The sequence below is a fragment of the Mobula birostris genome, chromosome 20, assembly GCF_030028105.1.
Source record: "Mobula birostris isolate sMobBir1 chromosome 20, sMobBir1.hap1, whole genome shotgun sequence".
In the NCBI taxonomy this organism is placed as follows: domain Eukaryota; kingdom Metazoa; phylum Chordata; class Chondrichthyes; order Myliobatiformes; family Myliobatidae; genus Mobula; species Mobula birostris.
In genome coordinates, this window is record NC_092389.1 from 63353523 (window position 1) to 63367421 (window position 13899).

Below are 13899 nucleotides of genomic sequence, written 5' to 3' on the forward strand. Positions count from 1 at the left end.
AGCACACAGGAAGCTACATACCATCCTGGAATCTCATTCTCGCCAACAGAACATCCAGTAAGTTCCCTTAGCTAATGATTCACCAATGACCACAGCTCGCCTCTTCTCCACCCTCCCCTTCTCAGTCTCAGAGCCAGACTAAGTGCCAGAGAGCCTCCTGCTGTGACCTTCCTTTGCCAGGTTATCCCACCATCTCTAACTGTGACAAAAGTGATATATGTGTTGTTCAGGGGGATGGACACAGGGGTACACTGCACTTGCTGTCCCCCCACCCCTTTTCACTTCGCAACTGTCACTCAGTTTCCTGTGGTGTGCAGCCTGGTTACAACTACCTCTCTATATGTCCGACCTATCACCCCTCCAGCCTCCCGAATGACCTGGAGTTCATCCACTTCCAGATCCCACTCGTTAATGTGGATTGTTCGGAGCTGAAGCTGGATGCCCTTCTCACAGGTGTAGTTATCAGGGACACAGGAGGGTCTCCTGCCTTCCCACATCCCGCAAGAGGAGCTTTCCACTATCCTGCCTGGCATCTTGACTGTTCTAACTGAGCAAATGTGAGGAAGGGGGCAAAAAAACTTCCACCTCCAGTATAATGTTGCCTTCTCTGTGCGAAGGCTGTCCTGACTGAACCCTCAAAGAGGTAAAGCCTCAAAGTCTCCACTCCAACTCTGCCCAGTCCAGCATCGGTCACTCCATTTGCTGCTGCCTGACTGTTGATTGGCCCCTGGTGAAAGCTCAAAAATAACCTGCCCTGAAACCACTGCCTTTAATGCTCAGCTGGCGAACTTGAGTGAATTCCGTCCTCTCAAGCTTCTGATCTCTCCGATTAACAATGCGTCAAAGCCCGGCAGGGTGACACAAGGATGAATGACTGATTGAAACCCATCCCACATTCAGAGCAGGTGACCACCCTCACCACAGTGTGAACCCGCCACTGTCTCTGCAGTGTGGATGAGTGTGTGAATGCCTTCCCACAGTCTGAGCAGGTCAACGTCCTCTCACTGCTGAAAACAGTCTGGTGTGTAGTCAGGCGAGTTGAAAGTGTGAATTCATTCCCAGTTGGAACAGATGAACGGCTTCTACCCAGTGTGAACTCGCTGACGTTCATTCAGTTGAGATGACTGAGTGAATTCCTTCCCGCAGTCTGAGCAGTTGTACAGTTTCTCCCCTGTGTATACGTGCGGAGTTCATTCAATACTGGATGACCGGCGAGACCTCTCTCAGAAAGGGGTATCCTTGGTCGCTCCAACAGTTTTGTAAGTAATCCTGGAGTAACAAACATCAGCCTCATCGGTCCAAAATGCATTTTCATGTCCCAGCATCTTCTCAGTTAAGTTTCATTTCCATTCCTCAGACTTTCCGGCAAGTTCGGGGGTTCCTGTCCTCCAAAACGTAGCATGACAGGTTTGGAGAGGGTGCACCACACAGTGCTGTATTTGAATGCTCGCAGCATAAGAAATAAAGTGGATGGTCTTGAAATTCAGCTAGATTGGCAATATGACGTTGTGGCCAAATCTGAGACTTGGCTAAAGGATGGCTGCCACTGGGTAAAAGAGAGTTGAGAATAGATATACGACCAATAGAAAATGACACGGGAGATATTGTGATGGGAGACACAGAGATGGCAGAGGAACTGAATGCGTATTTTGCATGATTCTTCACGGTGGAAGACATCTGCAGTACTGAATATCGGACATTCAAGAGCGTCAGGAAAGTGAAGCACATGCAGTGAAAGTTACAACTGAGAAGGTGCTCAGAAAGGTTAAAGGTCTGAGGGTGGATAAATCTCCTGGACCTGATGGAATGCACCTTCGGGTTCTGAAGGAAATAGCTGGAGAGATTTCGTAGGGATTACTAAAGATCTTTCAAGAATCGATAGATTCTGGCATAGTACCTGATGACTGGAAAATTACAAATGTTACTCCGCTATTTAAGAAGGGTGGGAGGCAGCAGAAAAGAAACTACAGACCTGAAAGCCTGACTTCAGTGGTTGGGAAGTTGCTGGAATCGATTGTTATGGATGAGATTACGGAGTACTGGGAGGCACATGACAAGATAGGCCAAAGCCTGCGTGGTTTCCTGAAAGGAAAATCCTGCCTTACTAACCTACTGCAATTCTTTGCGGAAATTACAAGTTGGGTGGACAAAGGAGATGTAGTTGATGTGGTATACTTGGATTTTCAGGGGCCTTTGAAAGATGCTGCACATGAGGCTGCTTAGCAAGATAAATCTCATGGAATTAGAGGGAATTTACTACCATGGTTGGAGCATTGGCTGATCAACAGAAAACAGAGTGGGAATAAAGGGATCCTATTCTGGCTGGCTGCCGGTTACCACTGGAGTTCCACTGTGGTCGATGTTGAGACCACTGCTTTTTATGATGTATGTCAATGACTTGGACTGTTGAATTAATGGATTTGTGGAAAAATTTGCCGACGATACAAAGATAGGTGGAGGAGCGGGTAGTGCTGAGGAAACAGAGTGCTGGCAGAGAGATTTAGATAGTTTCAGGGAATGGGCCAAGAAGTAGTTAATGAAATACAATGTTGGAAAGTGTATGGTCATGCATATTGGTGAAAGAAATAAACAGGCAGATGATTATTTAGATTGGGAGAGAATTCAAAATGCAGAGCTGGAAAGGAACTTGGAAGTCCTTGTGCAGGATACCCTAAAGGTTAACCTCCAGGCTGAGTCGGTGGTGAAGAAGGCGAATGCAATGGTGGCATTCATTTCTCGAGGTACAGAATATAAGAGCAGGGATGTGATGTTGAGGCTCTATAAGGCTCTCATGAGACCACACTTGGAGTATTGGGAGCAGTGAGCTCCTTATTTTAGAATGGATATACTGACATTGGAGAGGGTTCAGAGAAGATTCACAAGAATGACTCCAGGAATGAAAGGGTTACCATACGAGAAGCACCTGTCTTCTCTTGGGCTGTATTCCCTGGAGTTCAGGAGAATGGTGGGGGTCGGGGGGGGGGGGGGGAAACTCATTGAAACATTCTGAATGTTAAAAGCTCTGAACAGAGTAGATATGGGAAAGTTATTCCCCATGGTAGGGGAGTCTATGACAAGAGTGCACAACTTCAGGATCAAAGGACATCCATTTAGAACAGAGATGAGGAGAAGTTACTTTACTCAGAGGGTGGTAAATTTGTGGAATTTATTGCCATAAGCAACTGTGGAGGCCAAGTCATTCGGTGCATTTAAGGCAGAGAGAGATGGGTTCTTGATTAGCCAAGACATCAAAGGGTTTGGGAAGAAGGCAGGGGAGTGGGGATGACTGGAGAATCGGATCAGCCCATGATTGAAAGGTGGAGCAGCCTCGAAAGGCCGAATGGCTGACTTCTGCTCCTATATCTTCTAGTCTTAATTGAGATGTCTGAGTGAATCCTTTCCCACATTCAGAACAGGTCAGTGGCATCCCCCAGTGTGAATTCGCTGATGTATTTTAAACTCAGATGACCGAGTGAATTCCTTCCCACAGTCTGAGCAGGTGAACAGTTTCTCCCTAGTGTGAATTCGGTAGTGGCTCACAAGTTTGGATGACTCAGTGAATCCCTTCCCACATTCAGAGCAGCTGAAAGGTTTCTCCCCAGTGTGAACTCGCTGGTGTACCTTCAGTTGAAATGACCGAGCAAAACCCTTCCCACATTCAGAGCATTTGAATGGCCTCTCCCGAGTGTGAAGTTTCTGATGTTGCTTCAGATTAGATAACCGGGCGAATCCCTTCCCACATTCAGAGCAGATGAATGGTTTCTCCCCAGTGTGAATTCGCTGATGTTCAATCAGTTCAGATTGCCAAGTGAATCCCTTCCCACATTCAGAGCAGGCGAACGGCCATTCCCCAGTGTGGACTCGCTGATGTTCCTTCATTTGAGCTGAATGGGTGAATCCCTTCCCACATTCAGAGCAGATGAATGGTTTCTCCCCAGTGTGATCTAACTGGTGTGTCAGTAGATGTGAATGCCAAATGAATCCTTTCCCACAGTCTGAGCAGGTGAATGGTCTCTCTGCAGTGTGAACAAACTGATGTACCTTCAGGTGAGCTGAATCATTGAATCCCTTCCCGCATTCCGAGCAGATGAATGGTTTCTCCCCAGTGTGAATTTGCTGGTGTTTCAAGAGATGAGATGACCGAGCAAATCCCTTCCCACATTCAGAGCATGTGAATGGCTTTTCTCCAGTGTGAACTCGCTGGTGTGTCAGTAGGTGAGAACGCCGAATGAATCCTTTCCCACATTCAGAGCAAACGAACGGCCTCTCCCCAGTATGAACTCGCTGATGTTCAATCAGTTCAGATGGCCAAGTGAATCCTTTCCCACATTCAGAGCAGGTGAATGGCCATTCCCCAGTGTGGACTCGCTGATGTTCCCTCATTTGAGCTGAATGGGTGAATCCCTTCCCACATTCAGAGCATGTGAATGGTTTCTCCCCAGTGTGATCTAACTGGTGTGTCAGTAGTTGAGAATGCCAAATGAATCCTTTCCCACAGTCTGAGCAGGTGAATGGTCTCTCCGCAGTGTGAACAAACTGATGTACCTTCAGGTGAGCTGAATCATTGAATCCCTTCCCACATTCAGAGCAGATGAATGATTTCTCCCCAGTGTGAATTTGCTGGTGTTTCAAGAGACGAGATGACCGAGCAAATCCCTTCCCACATTCAGAGCATGTGAATGGCTTCTCCCCAGTGTGAACTCGCTGGTGTCTCTGTAGGTCGGACGAGTGAGTGAATCCCTTTCCACAGTCTGAGCAGGTGAACGGCTTCTCCCCAGTGTGAACTCGCTGATGTAACTTCAGTATAGATGACCGAGCAAATCCGTTTCCACATTCAGAGCAAATGAACGGCTTCTCCCCAGTGTGAACTCGCTGATGTCTCTGTAGGTCAGATGAGTGAGTGAATCCCTTCCCACAGTCTGAGCAGATGAATGGCCTCTCCCCAGTGTGAACTCGCTGGTGTGTCAGGAGCTGAGAACGCTGATTGAATCCCTTCCCACAGTCTGAGCAGGTGAATGGTCTCTCCCCAGTGTGAACTAACTGATGTTGTAGCAGGTGATTTGACTGAATGAATCCCTTCCCACAGTCTGAGCAGGTGAATGGCCTCTCCCCAGTGTGAACTCGCTGGTGTCTATGTAGTGTGGACGATTGAGTGAATCCCTTCCCACAGTCTGAGCAGGTGAACGGCATCTTTTCAGTGTGAACGAGCTGGTGTTCATTCAGTTGAGATGATTGAGTGAACCCTTTCCCACATTCAGAGCAGGCGAATGGCTTCTCCCCGGTGTGAACTCGCTGGTGTCACTGTGGCGTGGTCAATGTCCTGTCACTGGTGAATTTTCTGATATACCTTTAGCATCAATAACAGAATGGCTTCCGCTTGCAGAACAGGTGGAGCATCTCACTATGGTGTGAACTTGCTGATGTATCTTCAGACTAGATGACTGAGTGGTTCCCCTCCCTCACACAGAGCGGGTGAATGGCCTCTCCACACTGTGAACTCACTGGCGAGTCTGTGGGTAGCCTGTGAGTGAATCTCTTCCCACACTGAGAGAAGAAGAATGATATCTCACTGCGAACAATTCTCTGGCAATTCAGAAAGTCAGATGTTTGAATGCCTTGTACGATCAATGCAGTTGAAGAACTGATCTCCAGTGAACAAATGCTGGTGTGTTCTCAGCTCCTGGTTCCAGTGAATTTCACAGAGTAAAAACAGAAAACTTCATTTCAGAGACAGAATAAATTACCAGCTGGGATGAGATACTTCTTCATCTCCAAGGACCGACAACAGATGTGTTGGCGTTGCAAAGAAAATATTTGGTCCCTCCTTAAATATCCAGACAGAGTCAGCAAAACTGATGTGTTGTTGTGTTTGAGATTTCCGTACACAAGTGTTCTGCCATTTCAAACCTGTGAAAATATTTGCAAAAGACATCAATGGGTGAAGGACAATATTTCAGGAGAGATTTCAGTCTGTGGTGAGAACATAAGAAATAGGAGCAGGAGTCGGCCATCTGGCCCTTTGAGCCTGATCTGCCATTGAATAAGATCATGGCCGATCTGGCCATGGACTCATCTCCACCGACCTGCCTTTTCCCCATAACCCTTAACCCCACTACTGTGCCAAATCCTATCCAACCTTTTCTCAAATATATTTACTGAGGTAGCCTCCACTCCTTCATTGGGCAGAGAAATCTACAGATTCACCACTCTCCCAGTAAAACAGTTCCTCCTCACCTCCATCCCAATTTCCCCCAAATCTTGAGGCAATGTCCTCTAGTTTCCTGCCTCTATATTATCTATTCATTTCATAATTTCACATGTTTCTATATGATCTCCTCTGAATGTGAGCTCTGGCGTCACAATTTTACCGATTTCAACTCAATTTGGGGGTATCAACTGGAGATATACCCCAGGCTACTGTGGGAAGTGAGAGAGGAAATTGCTGAGCCTCTGGCGATGATCTTTGCATATCAATAGGGAGAGGAAAAGTACTAGAGGATTAAAAGACACTGTTCCCTTTTCAAGAAAGGGAGTAGAGATAAGCCAGGAAGTTACAGACCAGTGGTTCTTACTTCAGTGGAGGGCAAGTTGTTGGAGAAGCTCCTGAGAGGCAGGATTTATGAGCATTTGGAGAAGCATAATCTGATGTGGGATAGTCAGCATGGCTCTGTCTAGGGCAGATCGTGCCTTATGAACATGATTGAATTCTTTGAGAATGTAACCAAACACACTGATGAATGTAGAGTAGTGGTTGCCAACCTTTTTAAGACCAAGATCCCCTACCTCGGCCTTACTTAAAGACAAGATCGACCTACTAAATCATTCAGAGAAAAAACAGCTCAGATTGTACTTCCAATTTGAGTCCTTTCATTTGGGCTAATTGTGTTTGAATTACACAAAATGCTTTTGTCAAACTGTCAAATTAATTCCACCAAGAAAACACTGTAACTAGCATATCAAACAGGCCATAGCTGTCTTTCTTTAAGAATATTAAGTTTTGCACAGAAAACGGAATAACACAAAACACAGTTCAGGTGTTTCCGAATCAGAAGCCATGGATTAACAGTGATGTGAGGGACTACTCAGGGAGCACGATGCTGCCTTCAGGTCAGGAGACAAACAAGCCCACAGTGAAGCACGGGCGAATCTCCACAGGGGCATCAGGGATGCAAAGCACAAATACAAACTGCGCATGGAAAGTCAGTTTGATAACAACAACCCCCGCAGTGTGTGGAAAGGCATCAAGGCGCTGACAGACTACAAAACCAATAATCTGCTGCCAGATGACGACGCCACACTGCCTGATGTCCTGAACGAGTTCTTCGCCCAGAGGGAGGAGGCTGCTCCACTCATCCACCCACCTGACGATGAGTCCACACGGGTCCTTAAGCAACATCGGGTGAGATCCAGCCTGAGGACAGTGAATGCGAGTCAGGCAGCTGGCCCAGACGGAGTGCCCGGCCGGGTACTGAAAGCGTGTGCCGACCAGTTTGCTGAGGTGTTTACAAGTATATTTAACCTCTCACTGCAACAAGCTGTTGTTCCCACATGCCTGAAAACATCCAGCATCATCCCAGTGCCCAACAAATCAGCTGTGAAGTGCCTGAACGACTATCGCCCTGTAGCGCTGACACCCATAGACATGAAGTGCTTTGGGAGACTTGTGCTCTCACACATTAAGACTATAATCCCACCTGATCTGGACAAACACCACATTGCCTACCGGGCAAACCACTCCACAGAGGATGCAATCACAACAGCCCTCCATATTGACAATAGACAATAGGTGCAGGAGTAGGCCATTCGGCCCTTCGAACCAGCACCATCATTCACTGTGATCATGGCTGATCATCCATAATCAGTATCCAGTTCCTGCCTTATCCCCGTAACCTTTGATTCCACTATCTTTAACAGCTCTATCCATCTCTTTCTTGAAAGCATCCAGAGACTTGGCCTCCACAGCCTTCTGGGGCGGAGCATTCCATATATCCACCACTCTCTGGGTGAAAAAGTTGTTCCTCAACTCCGTTCTAAATGGCCTATCCCTAATTCTTAAACTGTGGCCTCTGGTTCTGGACTCACCCATCGGCGGGAACATGCTTCCTGCCTCCAGCGTGTCCAATCCCTTAATAATCTTATATGTTTCAATAAGATCCCCTCTCAGTCTTCTAAATTCCAGAGTATACAAGCCCAGTCGCTCCAATCTTTCGACATCTGACACTCCTGCCATCCCGGGAATTAACCTTGTGAACCTACGCTGCACTCCCTCAATAGCAAGAATGTCCTTCCTCAAATTTGGAGAGTAAAACTGCACAGAGTACTCCAGGTGTGGTCTCACCAGAGCCCTCTACAGCTGCAGAAGGACCTCTTTTCTCTTATACTCAATTCCCCTTGTTATGAAGGCCAGCATGCCATTAGCTTTCTTCACTGCCTGCTGTACTTGCATGCTTGCTTTCAGTGACTGATGTACAAGAACACCTAGATCTCATTTTACTTCCCCTTTTCCTAACTTGACTCCATTTAGATAATAATCTGCCTTCCCGTTCTTACCACCAAAGTGGATAACCTCACATTTATCCACATTAAACTGCATCTGCCATGCATCTGCCCACTCACCCAGCCTGTCCAAGTCACCCTGCATTCTCATAACATCCTCCTCACATTTCATACTGCCACCCAGCTTTGTGTCATCAGCAAATTTGCTAATGTTACTTTCAATTCCCTCAGCTAAATCATTAATATATATTGTAAACAGCTGCAGTCCCAGCACTGAACCCTGCGGTACCCCACTAGTCACCGCCTGCAATTCCAAAAGGGAACCATTAATCGCTGCTCTTTGTTTTCTGTCAGCCAGCCAATTTTCAATCCATGTCAGTATTCTGCTCCCAATACCATGTGCCCTAATTTTGCCCACTAATCTCCTATGTTAGACGTTATCAAAGGCTTTCTTTCATATTGCTGACTCACTTAGAGAAACCAAACACTTATGTGAGGATGATATTTGTGGACTTCAGTTCTGCATTTAACACAGTCATCCCCCATAAACTGGTCAGCAAACTGAACACTCTTGGCCTTGGTTCCTCCCTGTGCTCATGGGTCATGGACTTTCTCACAGACCGACCACAGCAAGTCAGAATCGGCCAGCACACCTCCAACACCCTCATCATAAAAATAGGCACCCCGCAGGGCTGTGTGCTGAGCCGTATGCTCTACACACTCTTCACACATGACTGAACTCCCATCTACACCTCCAACTCCATAATTAAATTTGTGGACGATACCACAGTGGTTGGCCTGATTTCGGACGAGGATGAAACAGCCTACAGGCTTGAGGTGGACCATCTGACGGAGTGGTGTAAGGACAACGACCTGGTCCTTCACACTTCTACAACAAAAGAGATGACCATTCACTTCAGGAGATCGAAGAACAGAGTACACACCCCCTTCCATATACATGGAGAGGCAGTGGAAAGTGTGGAAAACCATGTTGTCAAAACAGCTGACATGGACCACCAACACCTCGCTGCTTGTATAAAAGGCTTTTTCCTCAGAAAGCTGAAACAGGCCAAACTCCCACAGAAACTGTTGCTGAACTTCTCCAGAAGCACAATTGAAACCGTCCTGACCAGCAGCGCCACCGTCTGGTATGTCAGCTGCACGGCCGCTGAGCGACAAGACCTGCATCGCGTGGTGAAGGCGGCCCAGCGAATTGTCAGGAGGGAGCACCCAGGACTGGACACCATCTATTCCAGCAGACTCAGGAGGAAAGCAATCAGCATAACCAGAGACACCACACACCCCGGCCACTCCCTGTGTGACCCACTGTCGTCCAGCAAAAGGTTCAGGACACTAAAAGCCAGAACAAATAGACCGAAGAACAGCTTCTATCCCAGAGCTGTGGCCTCCATCACACCACTCCACAGAACAATGACTGAAACTGTGAGCACACACGTGCACACACAAGGACTCAAATACTTGCACTAACAGCACTTTGTGCATTACTGTGATATTCTGGTGCTGCTGCAGCTTATTTTCTGCTACTTATCTGTTTAATACTGTTTTTATATCACTGTCTTCTTTTTATCTACCGATTTATTTAATTGCCTGAGAGGAAGCCAAACAGAGTTTAATTGTACCTACACGAGGAATTCTGCAGATGCTGGAAATTCAAGCAACACACATCAAAGTTAATGGAGAACGCAGCAGGCCAGGTAGCATCTCTAGGAAGAGGTACAGTCGACGTTTCAGGCCGAGACGAAGGGTCTCCGTCCGAAACGTTGACTGTACCTCTTCCTAGAGATGCCGCCTGGCCTGCTGTGTTCACCAGCAACTTTGATGTGTGTTGCTTTAATTGTACCTATGTATAATGACAATAAAGATCATTCAATTCAATTCAATATTACAATACTTCATACCTCTAATTCTAAGTTTCATTATTTAATTTTATTTCAATGCAAAAAATAAATGAATAAAAATTGACTGTTGCACTCAGTGTGATGACTGGGGCTGAACATTTTCTGCTAGTACCCTGAAATTTGGGTCATAACTACAGACAGCCAGTCTGAGACAGTCTGTGAGATGTCTGTTAGTAAGACAGCTCCTGTACTTAGATTTAATAATTTTCATCTGTGAAACTGCAATTTCACACAGATAAGTTGACCCGAAGTAGGCACTGACTTTTAGTGCACATGTGGTGAGATAAGGAAACTTCTCCCTGCTGACAAGCCCCCGGAAGTCACTGTCCCTTGATTGATGGCATTTTTCAAATCAATTGTTTCCATTTCAATATCACTTGGCACACCAGATACTTGCTGGAATCTGGCTACCATCTGTTCTATATCGATCAGCAGAAATGGATTTGAAATAAATGCAGCAATATCTTTCATGACGTTTAACTCTCCAAAATACTGATCGAACTCGACTGCGAGTTGGTCTAGGTAAGCACAGTACTGCTCAGGGCAAAAAGCACTTTTTCCCTTGATGGCTTGTAACATTTTCTCCAAGTTGGGAAAGTGTGTCAGTCTCCCGTTCTTTAAAGTTGAAATCCAAACACCGAGCTTGGCCTTAAACACACTTACTGGGCTTATCATGTGGGGCAAGGTGTCGGGTCTTTTCCCATGAGCTCATTGTTAAGTGCGTTTAATTTAGCCATTAGGTCTGTCAGAAACCTTAAATCCAGTAGCCATGTATCATCGGACAGTTCCTCATGCTCCTGGTTTCTTGTTGACAGAAAAGTCTTCATCTTAGGCAGCTAGTCAACAAATCGTTGCAGCACTTTCCCGCGACTCAGCCACCGAACATCAGCATGAAGAATTATGTCTCCGTAAGCGGCATCCAGCTCAGCCAATAACACCTTGAATAAGCGGTGCTGAAGCGCTTTTGCTCGAATCAAGTTAATCAGTTTGACCACCAGTGTCATTACATGAGAAAAGTCCACCACCTTCCCAGCCAAGGCCTGCTGCTGAATCACACAGTGATAATCCAGGAAGCTGGGAAAATCAGAGTCATTACGGCACAGTGCTATAAAACCAACACACACACCGCGTGTTGCTGGGGCCCCGTCAGTAGTAATTGCCACCCGTTTATGAATGGGGATGTCATTTTCACGGAGATATTTTTTTTAAACTCAGTGTAAATATCCTCACCTCTCGTTCTCTCCTTTAACTGCAAAAGAGTCAGGAAGTCATCCTTTGTTGTAAAATCCTGGAAAGCCATTCTGACAAATACAACAAGCTGAGCTGTTCGCATTACATCCAGGGATTCATCAAACTGTAGTGAAAAATATTCACAGAGTGACAAGTCCTTTAACACTTGTCGATCCTTACTTTGAGCAGCATGTTTTGTGAAAAACGATTGCTGGGCCTTCAACCCCGATTTCAGCTCCTCAAATTTCCTGACACAGAGTGCTCTATTTGGGGGGTAGGTGTCTTTAAATTTCTGGAGGTTGGTGTTGTGGTGCTGCTCCAGATTCCCTCTGTTAGTCAGCGCTGGTGTTTGGTGGCACAACATACATACACACTTGTCTCTCACCAAGGTAAATAGAAATTCCTCTTCCATTCTGGATGGAATTTGTACGTTTTTGCCTTCTTTCGTGGAGCCTCCACCATGCTAGCTAGCGACTTGCAGGATATCACCAGTGAGTGCCGTATATTGATGTTTGCGACAGTCTGCACTCTTATCTAATCTAATTGGTCACTTTGATGCAGCACAAGCTATGCTGAAAAAATACAACAGCTAAATCAAAAGAGAGAGAGGCGCTAACTTTTCAGTTAAAACTAAAATTAATGCTAATTATTAGCACACTATCTGAAATGCTAAACATGAATTCACGCTATCAAAGGCAAAAAATTCAAAAGAAAGAAAGAGTGGTACAACTGATCAAATTTCTGCGTAACTGACGTAATATAAATAGCAGCGTAATAGAGTCAAAACTGATTAAAGTTGATCAAAGTTCAGTGAAGTCATGACTGCAGAAGGGAGTCATTTTTACCCACACGTGTTGCATTCTTTTGCCATTGGACAGTTTGCTCGTTTGTTCGTTTATGTTCAGGATAAAGGAAACTCTCCCACGCTCCATGGAATTTGACAGACAGCAGCAATAGTCACATGATGTCAGCACACACGTGACGCACAGCACTGCGCAGCGGAAAAAGAGAAACACAAAAACCAGGGAATGGAACGAAGTGTGGGTTAAAAACGACTCACTTATGCGCTCTAGGGGTGAAATCTGCTTTTGCATCGGAAGGTTTATCAAGGATAATGTATTTGTGTATTTATTTTTCATTTTTTTTCAGGATCTACTGGGAAAGTCTCAAAGATCAACCGGTCGATCGTGATTGACTGGTTGGCGACCACTAATGTAGAGCATTGGATGTGGTGTACATGGTTTTCAGTAAGACTTCTGATAAAATTCCTCATGAGAGGCTCATTCAGAAAGTAACGAGGCAAGGATCGAAGTTGACCTTGCTTTGTGGATCCAGAATTGGCTTGCCCACAGAAGCCAAAGGTGGTTGTAGATGGTTTGTATCCTGCATGGAGGTCAGTGACCAGTGGTGTTCCACAGGGATGTGTTCTGAGACTCCTTCTCTTTGTGATGTTTATAAATGATCTTGATGAGGAAGGAGAAGGGTGCTGATGACACAAAAGTTGAGGGTGTTGTGAAGAGTCTGGACAGTTCTCCAGAGGTTACAGCAGGATGCAGATAGGATGCAGAACTGGCAGATGGAGTTCAACCCAGATAAGTGTGCTGTGGTTTATTTCGGTACATCAAATTTGAAGACAGAACACAATATTATGTTGGGACTATTGGCAAGGTGGACAATCAGCGAGATCTTGTGGTCCATGTCAATTTTACACTCAAAGCTGCAGCGCTGATTGACAATGTTGTTAAGAAGGCCTTCATCAACCATGGAACTGAGTTCACGATCGGTGAGGTAATGTTATAGCTATATAAGACCTTCTTTAAACCCACTGAGAGTCTTGTGTTCAGTTACCTCATTACAGGACGGATGTGGATACCATAGAAAGACTGCAGAGGAGATTTACAAGGATGTTGCATGGAATGGAGAACATGCCTTATGAGAATAGGTTGAGTGAACTTTGGAGCGACGGAGGATGAGAGGTGCCCTGACAGATGTGTATAAGATGATGAAAGGTATTGATCGTGTGGATAGCCAGAGACTTTTTTCCTAGGGCTGAATTGGTGTAGTTTTAAGGTGTTGGAAGTAGGGTTAAAGGGGATGTCAGAGGTAGGTTTTTCACACAGAGAGTAGTAGGTGCATGGAATGCACTGCCAGCGATGATGGTAGAGGCAGATACCATGGAGTCTTTTGAGAGACTGTTAGATATGTACGTGGAGCTCAGGAAAACAGAGTGCAATGTGGTTGGGAAATCCGAGGC

At 45.8% G+C, this 13899-nt stretch overlaps 1 protein-coding gene across 1 annotated transcript in view; it reads right to left on the minus strand.

The window, feature by feature from the left end:
* Nucleotides 1-3417: 3417 nt before the first annotated feature.
* Nucleotides 3418-13899, minus strand: part of LOC140185039 (uncharacterized) — a 113136-nt gene continuing 102654 nt past the window's right edge. The window contains exons 12-15 of the mRNA XM_072238260.1: nucleotides 11276-11489; nucleotides 9627-9743; nucleotides 7262-7411; nucleotides 3418-5292 (exon numbers count right to left, since the gene is read on the minus strand). Coding sequence (XP_072094361.1) covers nucleotides 3418-5292; nucleotides 7262-7411; nucleotides 9627-9743; nucleotides 11276-11489 — 2356 coding nt within the window. The remainder of the gene's footprint in view (nucleotides 5293-7261; nucleotides 7412-9626; nucleotides 9744-11275; nucleotides 11490-13899) is intronic.